At 35.9% G+C, this 14,021-nt stretch overlaps 1 protein-coding gene across 4 annotated transcripts in view; it reads left to right on the plus strand.

The window, feature by feature from the left end:
- The window catches only part of LOC106987098 (signal recognition particle 54 kDa protein), a 67,299-nt gene that overhangs the window by 3,447 nt on the left and 49,831 nt on the right, over positions 1-14,021 (plus strand). For 2 of the 4 annotated variants that reach the window (XM_053224360.1, XM_015085340.3), the window contains exons 2-6: positions 2,619-2,754; positions 7,270-7,382; positions 10,188-10,279; positions 11,236-11,320; positions 12,872-12,976. In XM_053224360.1, coding sequence (XP_053080335.1) covers positions 2,724-2,754; positions 7,270-7,382; positions 10,188-10,279; positions 11,236-11,320; positions 12,872-12,976 — 426 coding nt within the window. In that variant the 5' untranslated portion in view covers positions 2,619-2,723. Of the gene's footprint in view, positions 1-2,618; positions 2,755-4,684; positions 4,918-7,269; positions 7,383-10,187; positions 10,280-11,235; positions 11,321-12,871; positions 12,977-14,021 lie in introns of those variants that run through there. The other 2 variants (XM_015085342.3, XM_015085341.3) reach the window with 2 other exon arrangements.

The following is a 14,021-nucleotide window of genomic DNA, read 5'->3' on the forward strand; positions in this document are numbered from 1 at the left end:
GTAGCATGAATCAGTACTTCAATTCTTTTTTTTATTTAAATTCAAGTTAGTTAACATAGAGTGTAGTCTTGGCTTCAGGAGCAGAACCCAGTGATTCATCTCTTACATGTAATACCCAGTGCGCATCCCAAGTGCCTTCCATAATGCTCATCACCCGTTAACCCATCCCCCCACCTGCTTCCCCTACAACAACCCTCTATTCTCTGTATTTAAGAGTCTCTTGTGGTTTGTCTCTCTTTCTGTTTTTGTCTTATTTTTCCTTCCCTTCCCCTATGTTCATCTGTTGTGTTTCTCAAATTCCATATTTGAAATCATACGGTATCTGTCTTTCTCTGACTTACTACGTGTCGTATGATATACTCTAGTTCCATCCACTTTGTTGCAAATGGCAAGATTTTGTTCTTTTTGATTGCTGAGTAGCATTCTGTTATACACACACACACACACACACACACACACACACTCACTCACCACATCTTTATTCATTCATCAGTCAAAGGACATTTGGGCTATTGTTCATATCACTGCTATAAACATTGGGGTGCATGTGCTCCTTTGAATCAGCATTTTTGTATCCTTTGGATAAATACCTAGTAGTGCATTTGTTAGGTCTTAGGGTAGTTCTATTTTTAATTTTTCGAGGAACCAACCTCCTGTTTTCCAGAGTGGCTGTACCAGTTTGCATTCCCACCAACAGTACAAAAGGGTTCCCCTTTCTCTGAATTTTTGCCAACATCTATTCTTTCCTGAGTTGTTAATTTTAGCCGTTCTGACAGATATGAAGTGGTATCTCATGTGGTTTTGATTTGTATTTCCCTAATGATGAGTGATGTTGAGTATTTTCCTGTGTCTGTGACCCATCTGGATGTCTTCTTTGGAAAATTGTCTATTCATGTGTTTTGCCCATTCCTTCACTGGATTATTTGTTTTTTGGGTGTTGAGTTTGGTAAATTCTTTACAGATTTTGGAAACTAACCTTTTATCTGATATGTCATTTGCAAAGATCTTCTCGCATTGCCTGTTAGTTTGGTTGATTGTTTTCTTTGCTGTGTTCATTTCTTTTTATTATCAAATATTCCATTTTATGGATATATCACATTATTTTTACCCACTCATCAGTTGAGGGATGTTTGGGTTCTTTCTACTTTTTGGCTAGAGTGAATAATGCTGCCAATGACCATTCATGTACAAATTTTTGTTTGGATGTATCTTACTTTCTCTTGGCTTGTACCTAGGAGTGGAATTGCTGGGTCATATGTAGTAACCCTGTGTTCAACATTCTGAGGAATTACCCAAATTGTTTCCAACGGGCTGTACCATTTTACATCCCCACCAACAGTACATGAAGGTTCTGATTTCTCCACATTCGGAACAACACTTGTTATGTCTTTTTGACTATATCCATCCTATTGTGTGTGGAGTAGTATCTGAGTGTGCCTTTGATTTGCATTTCCCTGGAGGCTAATGTTATTTTTTGATATTTTTTTATAGATAAAAATGGATTATACAATAAATACAGTTTTGTATTCTGTCTTTTGCATTTAAGCATGTTTTTAACATTATCGAGCATGTTTACAAAAGAATTTCCCTCATTACTGCTTCCCTTTTCATTACCCCAAATCATAATTCTTGAGAAAACTTGCCTCACTTATATGCATAGAAAATAAAATCTGTAGGAACATGTACTAAATTGTTATTGGTTGCTTATCAGGGGACAAGAGGGTGTAAGATTAGGGGAATTACATTTTCTGCCTTTAGTATTTCTGTAATGTTTGAATTTTTACAGTGAACACGTATCCTCCTGTAATCACAAAACATAAACTATTATGAATTATTTCCTTGGAGGACCAAGATTCAGTATGAAAAAATATCCACAAATTTAAAAGTCATAATTAACATTATATTGTTGGTTATTCAAATATAATAATTTTAGCAGATAAAATACAGATAGTCCACTTTGTTAAATAAATTTACTTTTCTGTTATCCTAGAATGTGAATACATATGACATACACAATTTATATATCCATATATTTAGTATTATAGTTAGGAAAGCAAGTTTTGGTTTGGGCTATTGACTAATTTATGGAAATGTATATAATGTAGAAGTAAATTTTCTAAAGATATTTACTACTAATAATATATTTATTTAGTTTTTTAGTCTAATACTGATCCAATAAGTTAGTCACTGACTAGGGCTAAAAATAACTTTTTTATAGGGATTTTCATTGTAATAGGATTTGAAATCTCTAGTCATTAGGATCTGTTTATAAAATCTCAGATCAGGCAAGGTTCTGGCAGGCATATTTATAATTGTTTATAAATAATATAAAGTGGCTGTTTGGATACTCCAGCTTCTGTTGAATAATAGAATTACAGGAACATATAATTGGCATTAAAGATTCCTGGGGTGGTTCCTAGGTAATGGGATAGGAAACTTAGTAGGGTAAGGTTTTTAAGAAAATTTCCAGTTTACTTACACTTCGGATGAAAATATAGGGAGAGCCAGTTGGTGTCATTCAAGAAAACAAGGAAGTTTTATATTTATTGTCTCATTTAACCCTCACAACATCCCTTCAGGGTCACTATCTTGATAATGGTATTATCTCCATTTTGCAGGTGAGGAAAGTGAGGCTCAGAGAGATTAAGTAACTTGCCCACAGTAACTCAGCCAGTATGTAACAGAGCTGGGTTTGAATCCAAGTCTGTCAGACTCCAAAGCCCATGCTCTTTCCAGTACTTCACACTGCAGCAGGTAAGTATGATACTTGGCCTTGTGCTTGCCTTATGAGGGCACCCAGACTTGAGCCTGTTTCCATCACCTCACTATCCAACTCCTAGTCAGATTCTTGTCAGAACATGTGACTCAGATGAAGCTCCGTCCTCACACATCTGATTGCAGTGGTCCTCATCAGTTCTTTCTGGACATTGCAGTTATTCTGCCATGGAGAAGAGTGTGCATTTTTGCTTTCAAAAGATGATTTCCTCTGTTGTAATATAGCAACAAATTTGACCCTGGAGTTTGCCAGCAGGGGCATTCAACCCTATTTTTTAAAGTATCATTCATACTATAGGGCCTAAGACTGGGTAGCCAAGGGACTGTGGGAAGTCATTTTGCTTTTTTTTTTTTTTCCTTCTAGGGAAGAGCCATTCCCTAACCTGCTTGTATCATAAAATTGTTGTGAGGGTGGAATGAGATAATAGATGTTAAATTGAATGAAATACTATACAGTAATTTACCCTTACCTTTCCAATAGCCTCATCTAAGTAGAGATTCCTTTTTTGTGAAGTTCTAACACACACTGCTTTACTTCTGTAAATCTTTTTAGTTGAACAAGAGAATTTTGAGGGAGTGTTCTTGAATTGTAAATTACTCTAATTTGAGATATAGGGTTAGCTAGTAACATTAAAAAAGATGTTTTGCATTTTAGTGTGCATATAAGATCAAGGTGAAGGTTATTTTTAAGAATCTTGTTGGAAATTTTTTAGAGAAATTCTAAAAAGTTATAATAAGTGATGGCAAATGAGTATTAATTGTACAATATCAATTACATAGGTCATTGACTTTTTTAAATTTATCATCTTATCTTCACTGGTTTATTTTAGTCGTCTTAAAGGAGATATTTGAAAGGCCTTTCATGACTTTGGATCCCTAGTCTTGCTTTATTCCTAAAGTCTTAAATGTTTTCATTTGTAAAGTTCATTTTCAATACATAATTCTGAGGATACATAAAGCAGTGAGCTCATAGGGAGAGCAAAAGGGGGAAAAGTCCCTGCCCTCATGCAGCTTATATTTCAGTTGGGGGATATAGAGCACAGTGTGAGTAAATCATATGTCAGTTGGTAGTGGAATGATGAGAAAAATAAAGAGAAGGCAGATTGTGATTTTAAACAAGTGGTTAGGGAAAGCCTCACTGAGAAACTGCGTCTGGACAACCACCTGAAGGAGATGGGGGAGGGAGCTGTCTTACCCATGTGGGCCAGAGGAAGAGCATGCCAACCAGTACAAAGGTCCTGAGGTGGTATAGTGCAGCATCAACAGCAAGGAGGTCCATGTGATTAAAACTGAGTGTGTGTGTGTGTGTGTGTGTGTGTGTGTGTGTGTGTGTGTGTTTGGGAGTGCCTTACAGTCCATTTTGAAGACTTTATCTCTGCATGAAATAGGAAGGCATTGAGGTTTTGAGCAGAATTCTAATACCGGAGTTTTCACAAACATATCCTTGGAAATTGCAGAGGAAATACTATATAAATAAAAGGTACTATTAGGTATCATTATTCCTCTACTGAAATGCAGGTTTTTATAATCAGTCAAATGTGTAAGAAAATGTGCTGCCAATAAGTACTTACATAAGGAAAAATGTATTAGAAAATTCACGGAGGTGCCTAGGTGGCTTATTTGTTTGAGCATCCGACTTTGGCTCAGGTTGTGATCTCACAGTTCATGAGTTCCAGCCTGGCACCGGGCTTTCTGTTGACAGCACAGAGCCTGCTTCGGTTCCTCTGTCCTCTCCCCACCCCCGCCCGCCCCCCCTTCCCTGCTTGCTCTCTTTCTCTCAAAATTTTTTTTTAAAAAAGGAAAGGAAACTTGACAAGCTTTTTAAAAAAGATCTGGCCAATATGGGAAATAGGTTTATTTTAGTTAACTAGTATAGCTTTTTAAAATGGAGGATGACATGTTTATGACATGATCTCTAAAAAAGTAAATTGTGGTGTCATAATTAGGATTATATCTCTCCTGGTAACACAGTGGTAAAGGAGATGAACTGAAACATCTGGCTCTTACTTTTTACCTCAAGAATATTTACTTAAGCAATAATAGTATAAGGAGTATGGGAGAAGAAACAAAAAGTGCTGGATCTTTTCTATGAAGTAGTTGGTCTTTTAGGTGAAGTAACCATGTAATTGTAAACAAGTTATGGTAAGCAATTGTTTTCAATTCCATCAAGTATTGTTAGTAATTTTTTAGGTTCTAAATTACCTAATTTTATGTGAGTGGAAGTGTAGTGTTTAATCTGGAGCTCAACCTGGAATATCTCTTTGCCAGTGATAAGTCCTTGAGTGCGTTTCCTTTCCTGCTTCTTTTGACTCCCCTCATCTCCTCTTTCTGGATGTTGAATGAGTCAGCAATTTTGTCCTTCTGTTTCTCTTATTTTTAATCTCCTGTATACTCTCTATGTAGGATCTAGTCTAGATTATCTTGGTTGACTATATTAGATTGGATTAATTCAGAAGAGTTACTCAATTGTTTTGAACAAATGAACTTTTCTGCTGATACTACTTATTTATACCAGATAATTGATACTTTTTAACGTGGTTTCAGAGCCCTTTACTAACTGCATTTCCTTTTAATTAGATAGCCCACTGTCTGACTAGAATATATAATTTACTGTCTCCTAAATAATGCATATTTAATAATCTACAAGTCCATACATATGTATATGTAAGTTGTAAGTATGTCCCAGGCTTTTCCATGTCTCAATTTCTGCTTATGCCATATCATCTTCAAATTCCTTTTTGTCTTCTTTTCCACCTGCCCATGTTCTACCTATATTTCAGGATCAAATTCACATTCAAACTTCTCTGTACAGCCTGTTCTGTCTCCTTGAGCCTGTTTTTTCTTGCTTAGAATTTTTATAGAAATAATCATTGGCCATTGATCATAAAGTTTCATTACTAACTTTGAACTCATACTTTACTGGTGTTATTAAAGGTCTCCACAAAAACAATAGGATATGTGTGTATATTTACATATATGTGTATATATGTGTGTATATTTATACACACATTTATATATATACACACATATATAAAAAGAGACTTATTATAAGGAATAATAAATGGTTCATGTGATCATGGAAGCTAATTAAGCCCCAAAATCCTTCAACTTGGCAAGCTGGACACCTAGGAGAGCTAAGCCAGTGGTGTAGTTCCAGTCTAAAAAGGCTGGCGGGCTTGAGACCCAGGAAGAGCTGATGTTTTGTTTGAGCCTGAAGGTAGGAAAAAGCCAATGTCCCGGTTCAAAGTCAGTCAGGCAAGAGGACTTCCCTTAGTATTTATTTTGCCATTCATTCATGTGCCTTGTTTTACCAGCTAGTGGATAAGCAACTTGAGGGCAGGGACCACCTGTCATGCTTGCTTGCTTACCGTCCATAAATCCTTGCATAGGACTTAAGTGTAATGGGTATATCTGCATACTTTATAAAACTGTAACGTTTTAGAGCTGGATAGGGTGTTTGAGGTTATCTTGTTTCAGAGTTGGGGAATCAAGAACAGCTTTAAAATGGGAAGATTAGTAATATACCTCTTTCCTTGGTTATTAGAAGAGTAAGATGAGCTAATATAATGTGTGTGAAAAGTTAGGTGTCCTATTAATTAAAACTTTTTTTTTTTTTTGGCTTAGAGCATGAATCAAAATAGTTTACAAAAGTCTTTTTATGTGATAGATTAGACAATATTTCTGGGTGGAAATCCCCTTTTCTTTCTCTTTCTCATATTCAAATGTATGTTCAAAATGTCCATGTTCAAATGTATCTCCAGATTTGAGATCATACCATCATTTCCTCAAAGCATATTATCTGATAGGTTAAATTTGCTGATTTGTATAAAATATTCCAATTAGGTATACATCATCAAGTGGTAGGTTTAGCTTTTGGGCATGCCTATATTGAAGTGGCAGATTGAGGCTATAGAGGTTGAGGTTACAGTATCTATTTTTTTTTTTAATTTTTTTTAACGTTTATTTATTTTTGAGACAGAGAGAGACAGAGCATAAACGGGGGAGGGTCAGAGAGAGAGGGAGACACAGAACTTGAAACAGGCTTCAGGCTCTGAGCGGTCAGCACAGAGCCCGATGCAGGGCTCGAACTCACAGACGGTGAGATCATGACCTGAGCCGAAGTCGGCTGCTTAACCGACTGAGCCACCCAGGTGCCCCACAGTATCTATTTTTTTTAATGTTTGTTTATTTTTGAGAGGGAGAGAACACAAGGGAGGGACAGGGACGGAGAGAGAGGGAGACAGAGGATCCGAGGCGGGCTCTGCACTGACAGCAGCAAGCCCTATGTGCATCCTGAACTCAGGAACCATGAGATCATGACCTGAGTCAAAGTCGGACACTCGACTGACTGAGCCACCCAGGCACCCCAAGGTTACAGTATCTGAAGACTGAAGTACTTTATTTGAATTTAAATACTCTTTTTTAGAAGTCTCCAGTTATGGGAACCGGTATTGATTATTTTCAAATGTTTTTATTTAATTTTTTCTTTCCTAGATTTTCTTGTAATCACATCTACCAAAGCCTTCAAGATGGTACTAGCAGACCTTGGAAGAAAAATAACATCAGCATTACGCTCATTGAGCAATGCCACCATTATCAATGAAGAGGTATGTAAAATATGTGAAATGCATGTGATAGCACATCATTACTAGCATTGGGGAGGTGAATTATTAGTAATCTCTCTGTTTATATTTGTTCTGTTGTAGATTTAATCATTGTAGGTAAACACTTAAAACTGAAGACACTAGTTAGTGTCTTTTATTGAGTTGACCGTCTTACTGTTTAACTTGCTATAAAGAATTATAAAAAAAGAAACAACAACAACAAAAAACCGAACCTTCACTAACATGTAAAAATGACATACATTTTATGTTTTAAAAAAGGGCTTAGGTCTGGAGATACACTTCTGCTTTGTCTCTTGACATAGGCCTAAAACTTCATTGTCCTGCTTCTTTTTTCTTGGCTAGGCATGTGTGTGTGTCTCACCTTTTTCTCTTTGACTTCTACTTAGCATTCTTGTTAAAGGCTAGTATTTTTATTTTGTCTACTTTGATTCATTTTCTCTGAAATCTTCACTCAGTTGTTTTAGAGATTTTGTAAGCTGATTCCTTGTATGGTGTCTGAAATACTCTTCCTCCTGGCTTTTTTGTTTTAAGTTTAAAATATGTCTTTCTGGGGGTGTCTGGGTGGCTCAGAAATTTGAGCATCCAACTCTTGATTTCAGCTCAGGTCATGGTCCCAGGGTCTCAGGACCCCCTGTTGGCTCCATGCAGAGTGTGTTAGTCGTTTTGATCATAGAGTCTGCTTAAGATTCTCTCTCTCTTTCACCCTCCCTCTCTGTCTCCTCTTCTGCCCCCCTTTCTCTCTAAAATAAAAAAATATATATTAAAAAAAATTCTTAAAATATTTCTTTCTTTTTCCCCCCATGTCTTGTGTCTTAATGATTTGTCAATTGAAAAAAGATGAGAGTCCACAAGTGTACTTTATATTTTGTGGTACCAATAGGAGAGTACTGAATTTGGTTTTAGAAGACCTTGTTTAGTGACCTACTTAGTAGCTTGTGATAGAAATCTGGGTAAGTCAACTTCAGATTCTTTAATGTATAAAATAAGAAAAAAGCACTTACCTTATAAGATGGTTTTAAGGATCAAATGAAATAATAGATGAAAAGTACTTTCTAACTTGAAAGTTTGAAAAAAAAATTTTTTTTTTTTTTAATTAAAAAAAATTTTAATTCCAGTGTGGTTAACAAACAGTGCTATATTAGTTCAATACAGTGTATAATACAGTGATTCAGTATTTCTGTACATTACTCAGTGCTCACTGGGAAGAAATTCTAATGCAGAATTTGTTATCAATATTTTAATAAGCTAATGGAATTGAATAATTTTGGGACCATCTTTGAATTTAGCTAGTCCAGCCTCTTAGTTAACAGCAACAGACAGTCAGTTTCACATGTTTATTTATTGGAAGAACCAGGATTAGTGTCTTTTTTCTAATTCCTCATCCAGTGCTTTTTCTAATAATTAAAACCATTGTTTAGTCTTTGGAATTCAGAATAAATAAAACAACAGCTTTCAAAACAGTTTTCCCTATTGTGTAACCTTTATGCTGTTTATGTTTATAGTGGAGAAAAAAAGAAACCAGGGAAAAGAGCTTAGTGGGAAGTAGAGTTAAAGCTACTGCTTGAATTAGCAAACTTCTCTGTTCCTAGTACTGTGCTGCTAGGGAATTAACAAGAAGAAATCCCTCTAATGAAAGATCAGTTCCATTTTTATCAGGCCCTTTTAGTGAGAGATAGATCTGATAAGCCTCTCTAGGATGTACGAAGTGAGTTGAAGATGGGAATTCATTCAAGAAGATTTGAGGGACTACATTTTTTTTTAAAGATTTTATGTTTGAGTCATCTCTGTACCCAGTGTGGAGCTCAAACCCACAGCCTGAGATTGAGCATCACACCGTCCACTGACTGAGCCAGCCAGGTGCCCCAAGGAATACGTTTTTGCTGGCACCAGGGATTTGGCAGTGACAGAATAGACTACAGAATCCCTGTCCTCATGGAGCTTACAGTTTAGTGTGTAAACACTTATTTACATGAGCAACAAAGGCCTCACCTTTTTTAAGACTTTATAGTTTGTGACCTTTTAACTGGCCTTGTAACTCAGCAAATATGATAGTTTTTTTTTAATTTTTTTTCAATGTTTATTTATTTTGAGAGAAAGAGTGTGGGCGGGGGAGGGGCAGAGAGAGAGAGTGAAAGAGAGAGAAACCCAAGCAGGCTCCCAGCATAGAGCCTGATGCATGGCTCAAACTCACAAACCGTGAGATCATGACCTGAACCAAAATCAAGTGGGGCGGTTAACCGACTGAACCACCCAGGTGCCCTGATAGTGAGTTATCAATGGAGGATAGTTTTCTTTTCAACTTTGTTCCTCTGCTCTGAGTGGAAATAGTAAGACTGCTAGGTCAGACTTGGTTATTTTTTGTTGTTGTTGTTATATTTTCCTCCATAGTAGTGCAATTAAGCAGATATAGTGAATATAAAGTGCTGTGTATCAGCCACAGAAGGTGTTCAATAGCAGCATCTCTTGCGTAGTAACTTTCTTTGGCTTAAAGAAAAAGTCTTTACTACTGTTACGTTAATATAGGAATAAAATTGTGATAATATTTGGTTGAATAAAACTAAATAGAATGTCTTATTTTGACAACATGATTAGACATTTGATAAAATGCTCTTTCTAAGGCTAATTGAAAAACTTTTTTCCTATAATAGTGTAGTATTATTTTTATTAAGTTATGGTAGTATATGATGAGTAATCAGCCATTGTTTTTATAAGATTGAAATGATACACGGGAGTGTTAAACTTTTTTGGGGGATTGTGTTAAATTTTTATGTATTTATTTATTTGCAGGTATTAAATGCTATGCTAAAAGAAGTATGTACAGCATTATTGGAAGCAGATGTTAATATTAAACTAGTGAAGCAACTAAGAGAAAATGTAAAGTAAGTTAAGTTAATCAGGTAAAAAGCAGGCAAAACTGAATTTAGTTTACTGAGATGAGGAGCTAACCAGAAAAGTCTGCTATATCAAGAAATGTTTCTGCTTTAAGCATTTGAAAAGAATAGAACTCATATGTTGCAAGACTGTATTTATAGTATGTTTCCGTAATGATGTTTCAAAGAATAAACTACATGTGGCTTTCATTTAATTACGGATTTCTTTCCATTTTACTCCTTTATTTGGATGGATTCAATCATATACAGTATAGTATTTCAATATAAAAGCCTTTTAACAATTCTTCATACAAAAGTGGTGCCAGTTTATCCTTTTCAGGCTTAAGATGACATTAATGAGCTTCCTTCATTATTGGAGAATTGTATTCATTTCTTGTTCTCCTTTTTGATTTTCTGTCCGTATTTGAATGAAGGAGTAATGTGTGTCATCTCAGTTACTGTGTTCACTGGGAAAGGCACTGACTGGGGCAGGGCTCATAGAGTAATACAGGCACCTCAGTTAACTTCTTGAATCCTTGCCCTTGTCATGTCCAGGCCATCTTTCCTTTTCATACTGTTAGACTGGGTAATGAATGTAGAACTGCTGGCATTTACACATTTAGAATTAGAGAAATTAATCCTATTTTCTGCTGGGTGTAAAGATGTATAAAGTATATATGTAAAAATAAGTAAATAAAATTAATACTTTGTGGTGATATGAGGACAAATTAATATTTAGACTTAAAAAAAAAAACCTTGAAAAACTAACCAGTCTTGCGTCTAATATTTCCTGATCAGTTTTTTAGGATATAGACTTATAAATCTGTGGTAATTATATGCATGTTAATCAGAGGGCTACTAATGTGAATGATTGAATATTTTTACATTCTCTGGAGCAGAAACTTTTTTTCAGAACGTCTTAACTGGCTTTTCTCTCCTACCCACAAATAACCATCATCATGAAGGTCTGCTATTGATCTTGAAGAGATGGCATCTGGTCTTAACAAAAGAAAAATGATTCAGCACGCTGTATTTAAAGAACTTGTGAAGGTAAGAGTATATCAGGATTGTGCTGTGATTCTCTGTAGACCTCAGTGGGTAAAAATACATTAGCACTGCGAACAAGAATATTATTTCAGAATACTTACTTACATTTTTATAGAATATTCATCTGTATTAAAAATATTAACGGAAAGATTATTAACTTTTCTAAAGGGGCCTATGTTTATTATTGACTTTTCTGAATACAAAGTTCTGAGTATAGATATGAAAGGCCAGTACTATTCCTGCAACAATTCCCAAAACCAGGTTACAAAAAGTAAAACTGCACTACAGATTAATGGATGGAAGGGCCTCTCTTGAGTTTATCCTCTTTAGCATCAGGTTTTACCTTATTGGTCTTACTTTTGTATGGAAAGTCACTCTTGGCAAGTCGTCTTTTCTGAACTGTTCATTGTTTACAGAATTCCCTTTGAAAAGACCAAATATCCCAACTCTTGCTTAGATTATGAGCAATTGGTGAAATTTTATTTTGCAAGTGGTAAATATAGCCTATTACTTTGTATCACCTTAGAACTGATTTTGCTTCCATGGTCATGAAAATTAAGGTGAGAATCTTAGAGCTTTAAAAAATATGTATGGGTCTTGGGGCACTTGGGTGACTCAATCAGTTAAGCATCTGACTCTTGATTTTGGCTCAGGTCATGGTCTCATGGTTGGGAGATTGAGCCCCATTGGGCACCATGCTGTGCATGGCGTCTGCTTAAGATTCTTTCTCTCTCTCCCCCCACCCCTACTCCTTCTGCTCCTCTTTGTGCTCTCTGTCTGTCTCTCTCTCACTCTCACTCTCTCTCATTTTCTCAAAAAAAAAAAAAAGAAAAAATAGGGGCCCTTGGGTGGCTCAGTTGGTTGAACGTTCAACTTCAGCTCAGGTAATGATCTCACAGTCCGTGGGTTCGAGCCCCGTTTTGGACTCTGTGCTGACAGCTCAGAGCCTGGAGCCTGCTTTGGATTCTGTGTCTCCCTCTCTCTTTGCCCTTCCCCTGCTTGCGCTCTGTCTCTCTCTCTCAAAAATAAATAAACATTAAAAAAAACAGATATAGGTTCAGTGGTAGGGGGAGAAAAGGAAGGAACTATAAAAACTTTTTTTAGAGCAACAGATGTCTGCTAGTGGTCTTCTAGTATTTTTCCATTTATTGTGTGAGTAGTTTCATTTATTCCTTTGGTTTCTTATAGACTAATAAATAAAAAAAGAAATTCAGACGTAAATGAGGTCAGAGAATTTATCCAGTCATGCTTCTTCATTTGTAGTTGAGAAAAGTGAGACAGCTAGTTAGTGGCAAACCCAGGTCTGATCTCTAAACTCTGTAGGATTCCTCACATTATTTCCAGTTTGCTTTTTATCTAGAATCTAAAATAGAAAATTTGCCTCTGTAGGCAAAATAGGGAAATAGTCAAGTTTTATGGGAATGGTAGGATTATGGTTGCCTTTTATACCAAAGTGCCTTTAAATTATTTTTACAATTTAGAAGTTGTGGCGATAGGGGTTTTGAATGTAAGCATATGTTAACCCAATCTTATTAATTTATTTCTGGTACATAGCTTGTAGACCCTGGAGTTAAAGCATGGACACCCACTAAAGGAAAACAGAATGTGATCATGTTTGTTGGATTGCAAGGGAGTGGTAAAACAACAACATGTTCAAAGGTAAATTATACTTAGTTTTAAAAAAAGTCATGGAACATATATGTTTGTATATATCAAGTTTTATGTTAAAGCCAGGCTAGAATGCTCGCTTTACAATTTTGTGTTATTTGATGTATCTTATTATTTTTTTGTAATAGCTTTTTGTACGGTAAGAAGAAAGAATCCCAGAGTCTCCCTTGTGATTGCTTTTTATAAGAATCGTAGACTTCTACATAGCTATCCTGTTTCTTTTACCAAAGAGACTGTTCCTGTACTTCAAGGACATGAGGATATGATTTTTGGAGAAGAGAACATGGAAAGTTTAGCTTATCTCCTGTGGTTCCAGGCTCTCTTTTCACAGTGTCCCCCCGCCAACATAATCATAGATCTTTATTTTGCATATCCTTCTACTAATTTTTAATTCATTATACCACCTCTTTCTTCAGAATTAAATGCCTCAAGTTTTTTACCGGATTTTGTTTCACAAGCCTCAACTATGTTATAGTCTATAAAAAAAGAAAAAAGGATTATTTCTTAGAGGATTCTATTATTATTTATTTTTACTTAACATTAATAGTAGTTAGTATTTTTCACTATGGTAATGTATTGCTTGATCATTTTATGTCCTTTGAATGTTACTGTATGGCAGTTAGAATTTAAACTCTTTAGCAAATTCGCCATGTTCAAAAATGTAGGGGTGCCTGGGTGGCTCAGTCAGTTGAGCGACTGACTTCGGCTCACATCATGATCTCATGGTTTGTGGGTTCGAGCCCTACGTCGGGCTCTGTGTTGACAGAGCCTGGGGCCTGCTTTGGATTCTGTGTCTCCCTCTCTCTCTGTCCCTCTTGCACTCTGTCTTTCTCTCTCTCTCAGAAATAAACATCAAAAAAATTAATGAAATGACATGAGTGGAGCTAGAGAGTATTATGCTAAGTGAAACAAGTCAGAGAAACACAAATACCATATGATTTCACTCATATGTGGAACTTAAGAAACGAAACAAATGTGAGCAAGGGGAAAAAAGAAAAGAGAGACAAAGAAACAGACTCTTAGGGTGCCTGGGTGG

Source organism: Acinonyx jubatus, chromosome B3 (genome assembly GCF_027475565.1).
Source record: "Acinonyx jubatus isolate Ajub_Pintada_27869175 chromosome B3, VMU_Ajub_asm_v1.0, whole genome shotgun sequence".
NCBI classification, from domain to species: Eukaryota; Metazoa; Chordata; class Mammalia; order Carnivora; family Felidae; genus Acinonyx; species Acinonyx jubatus.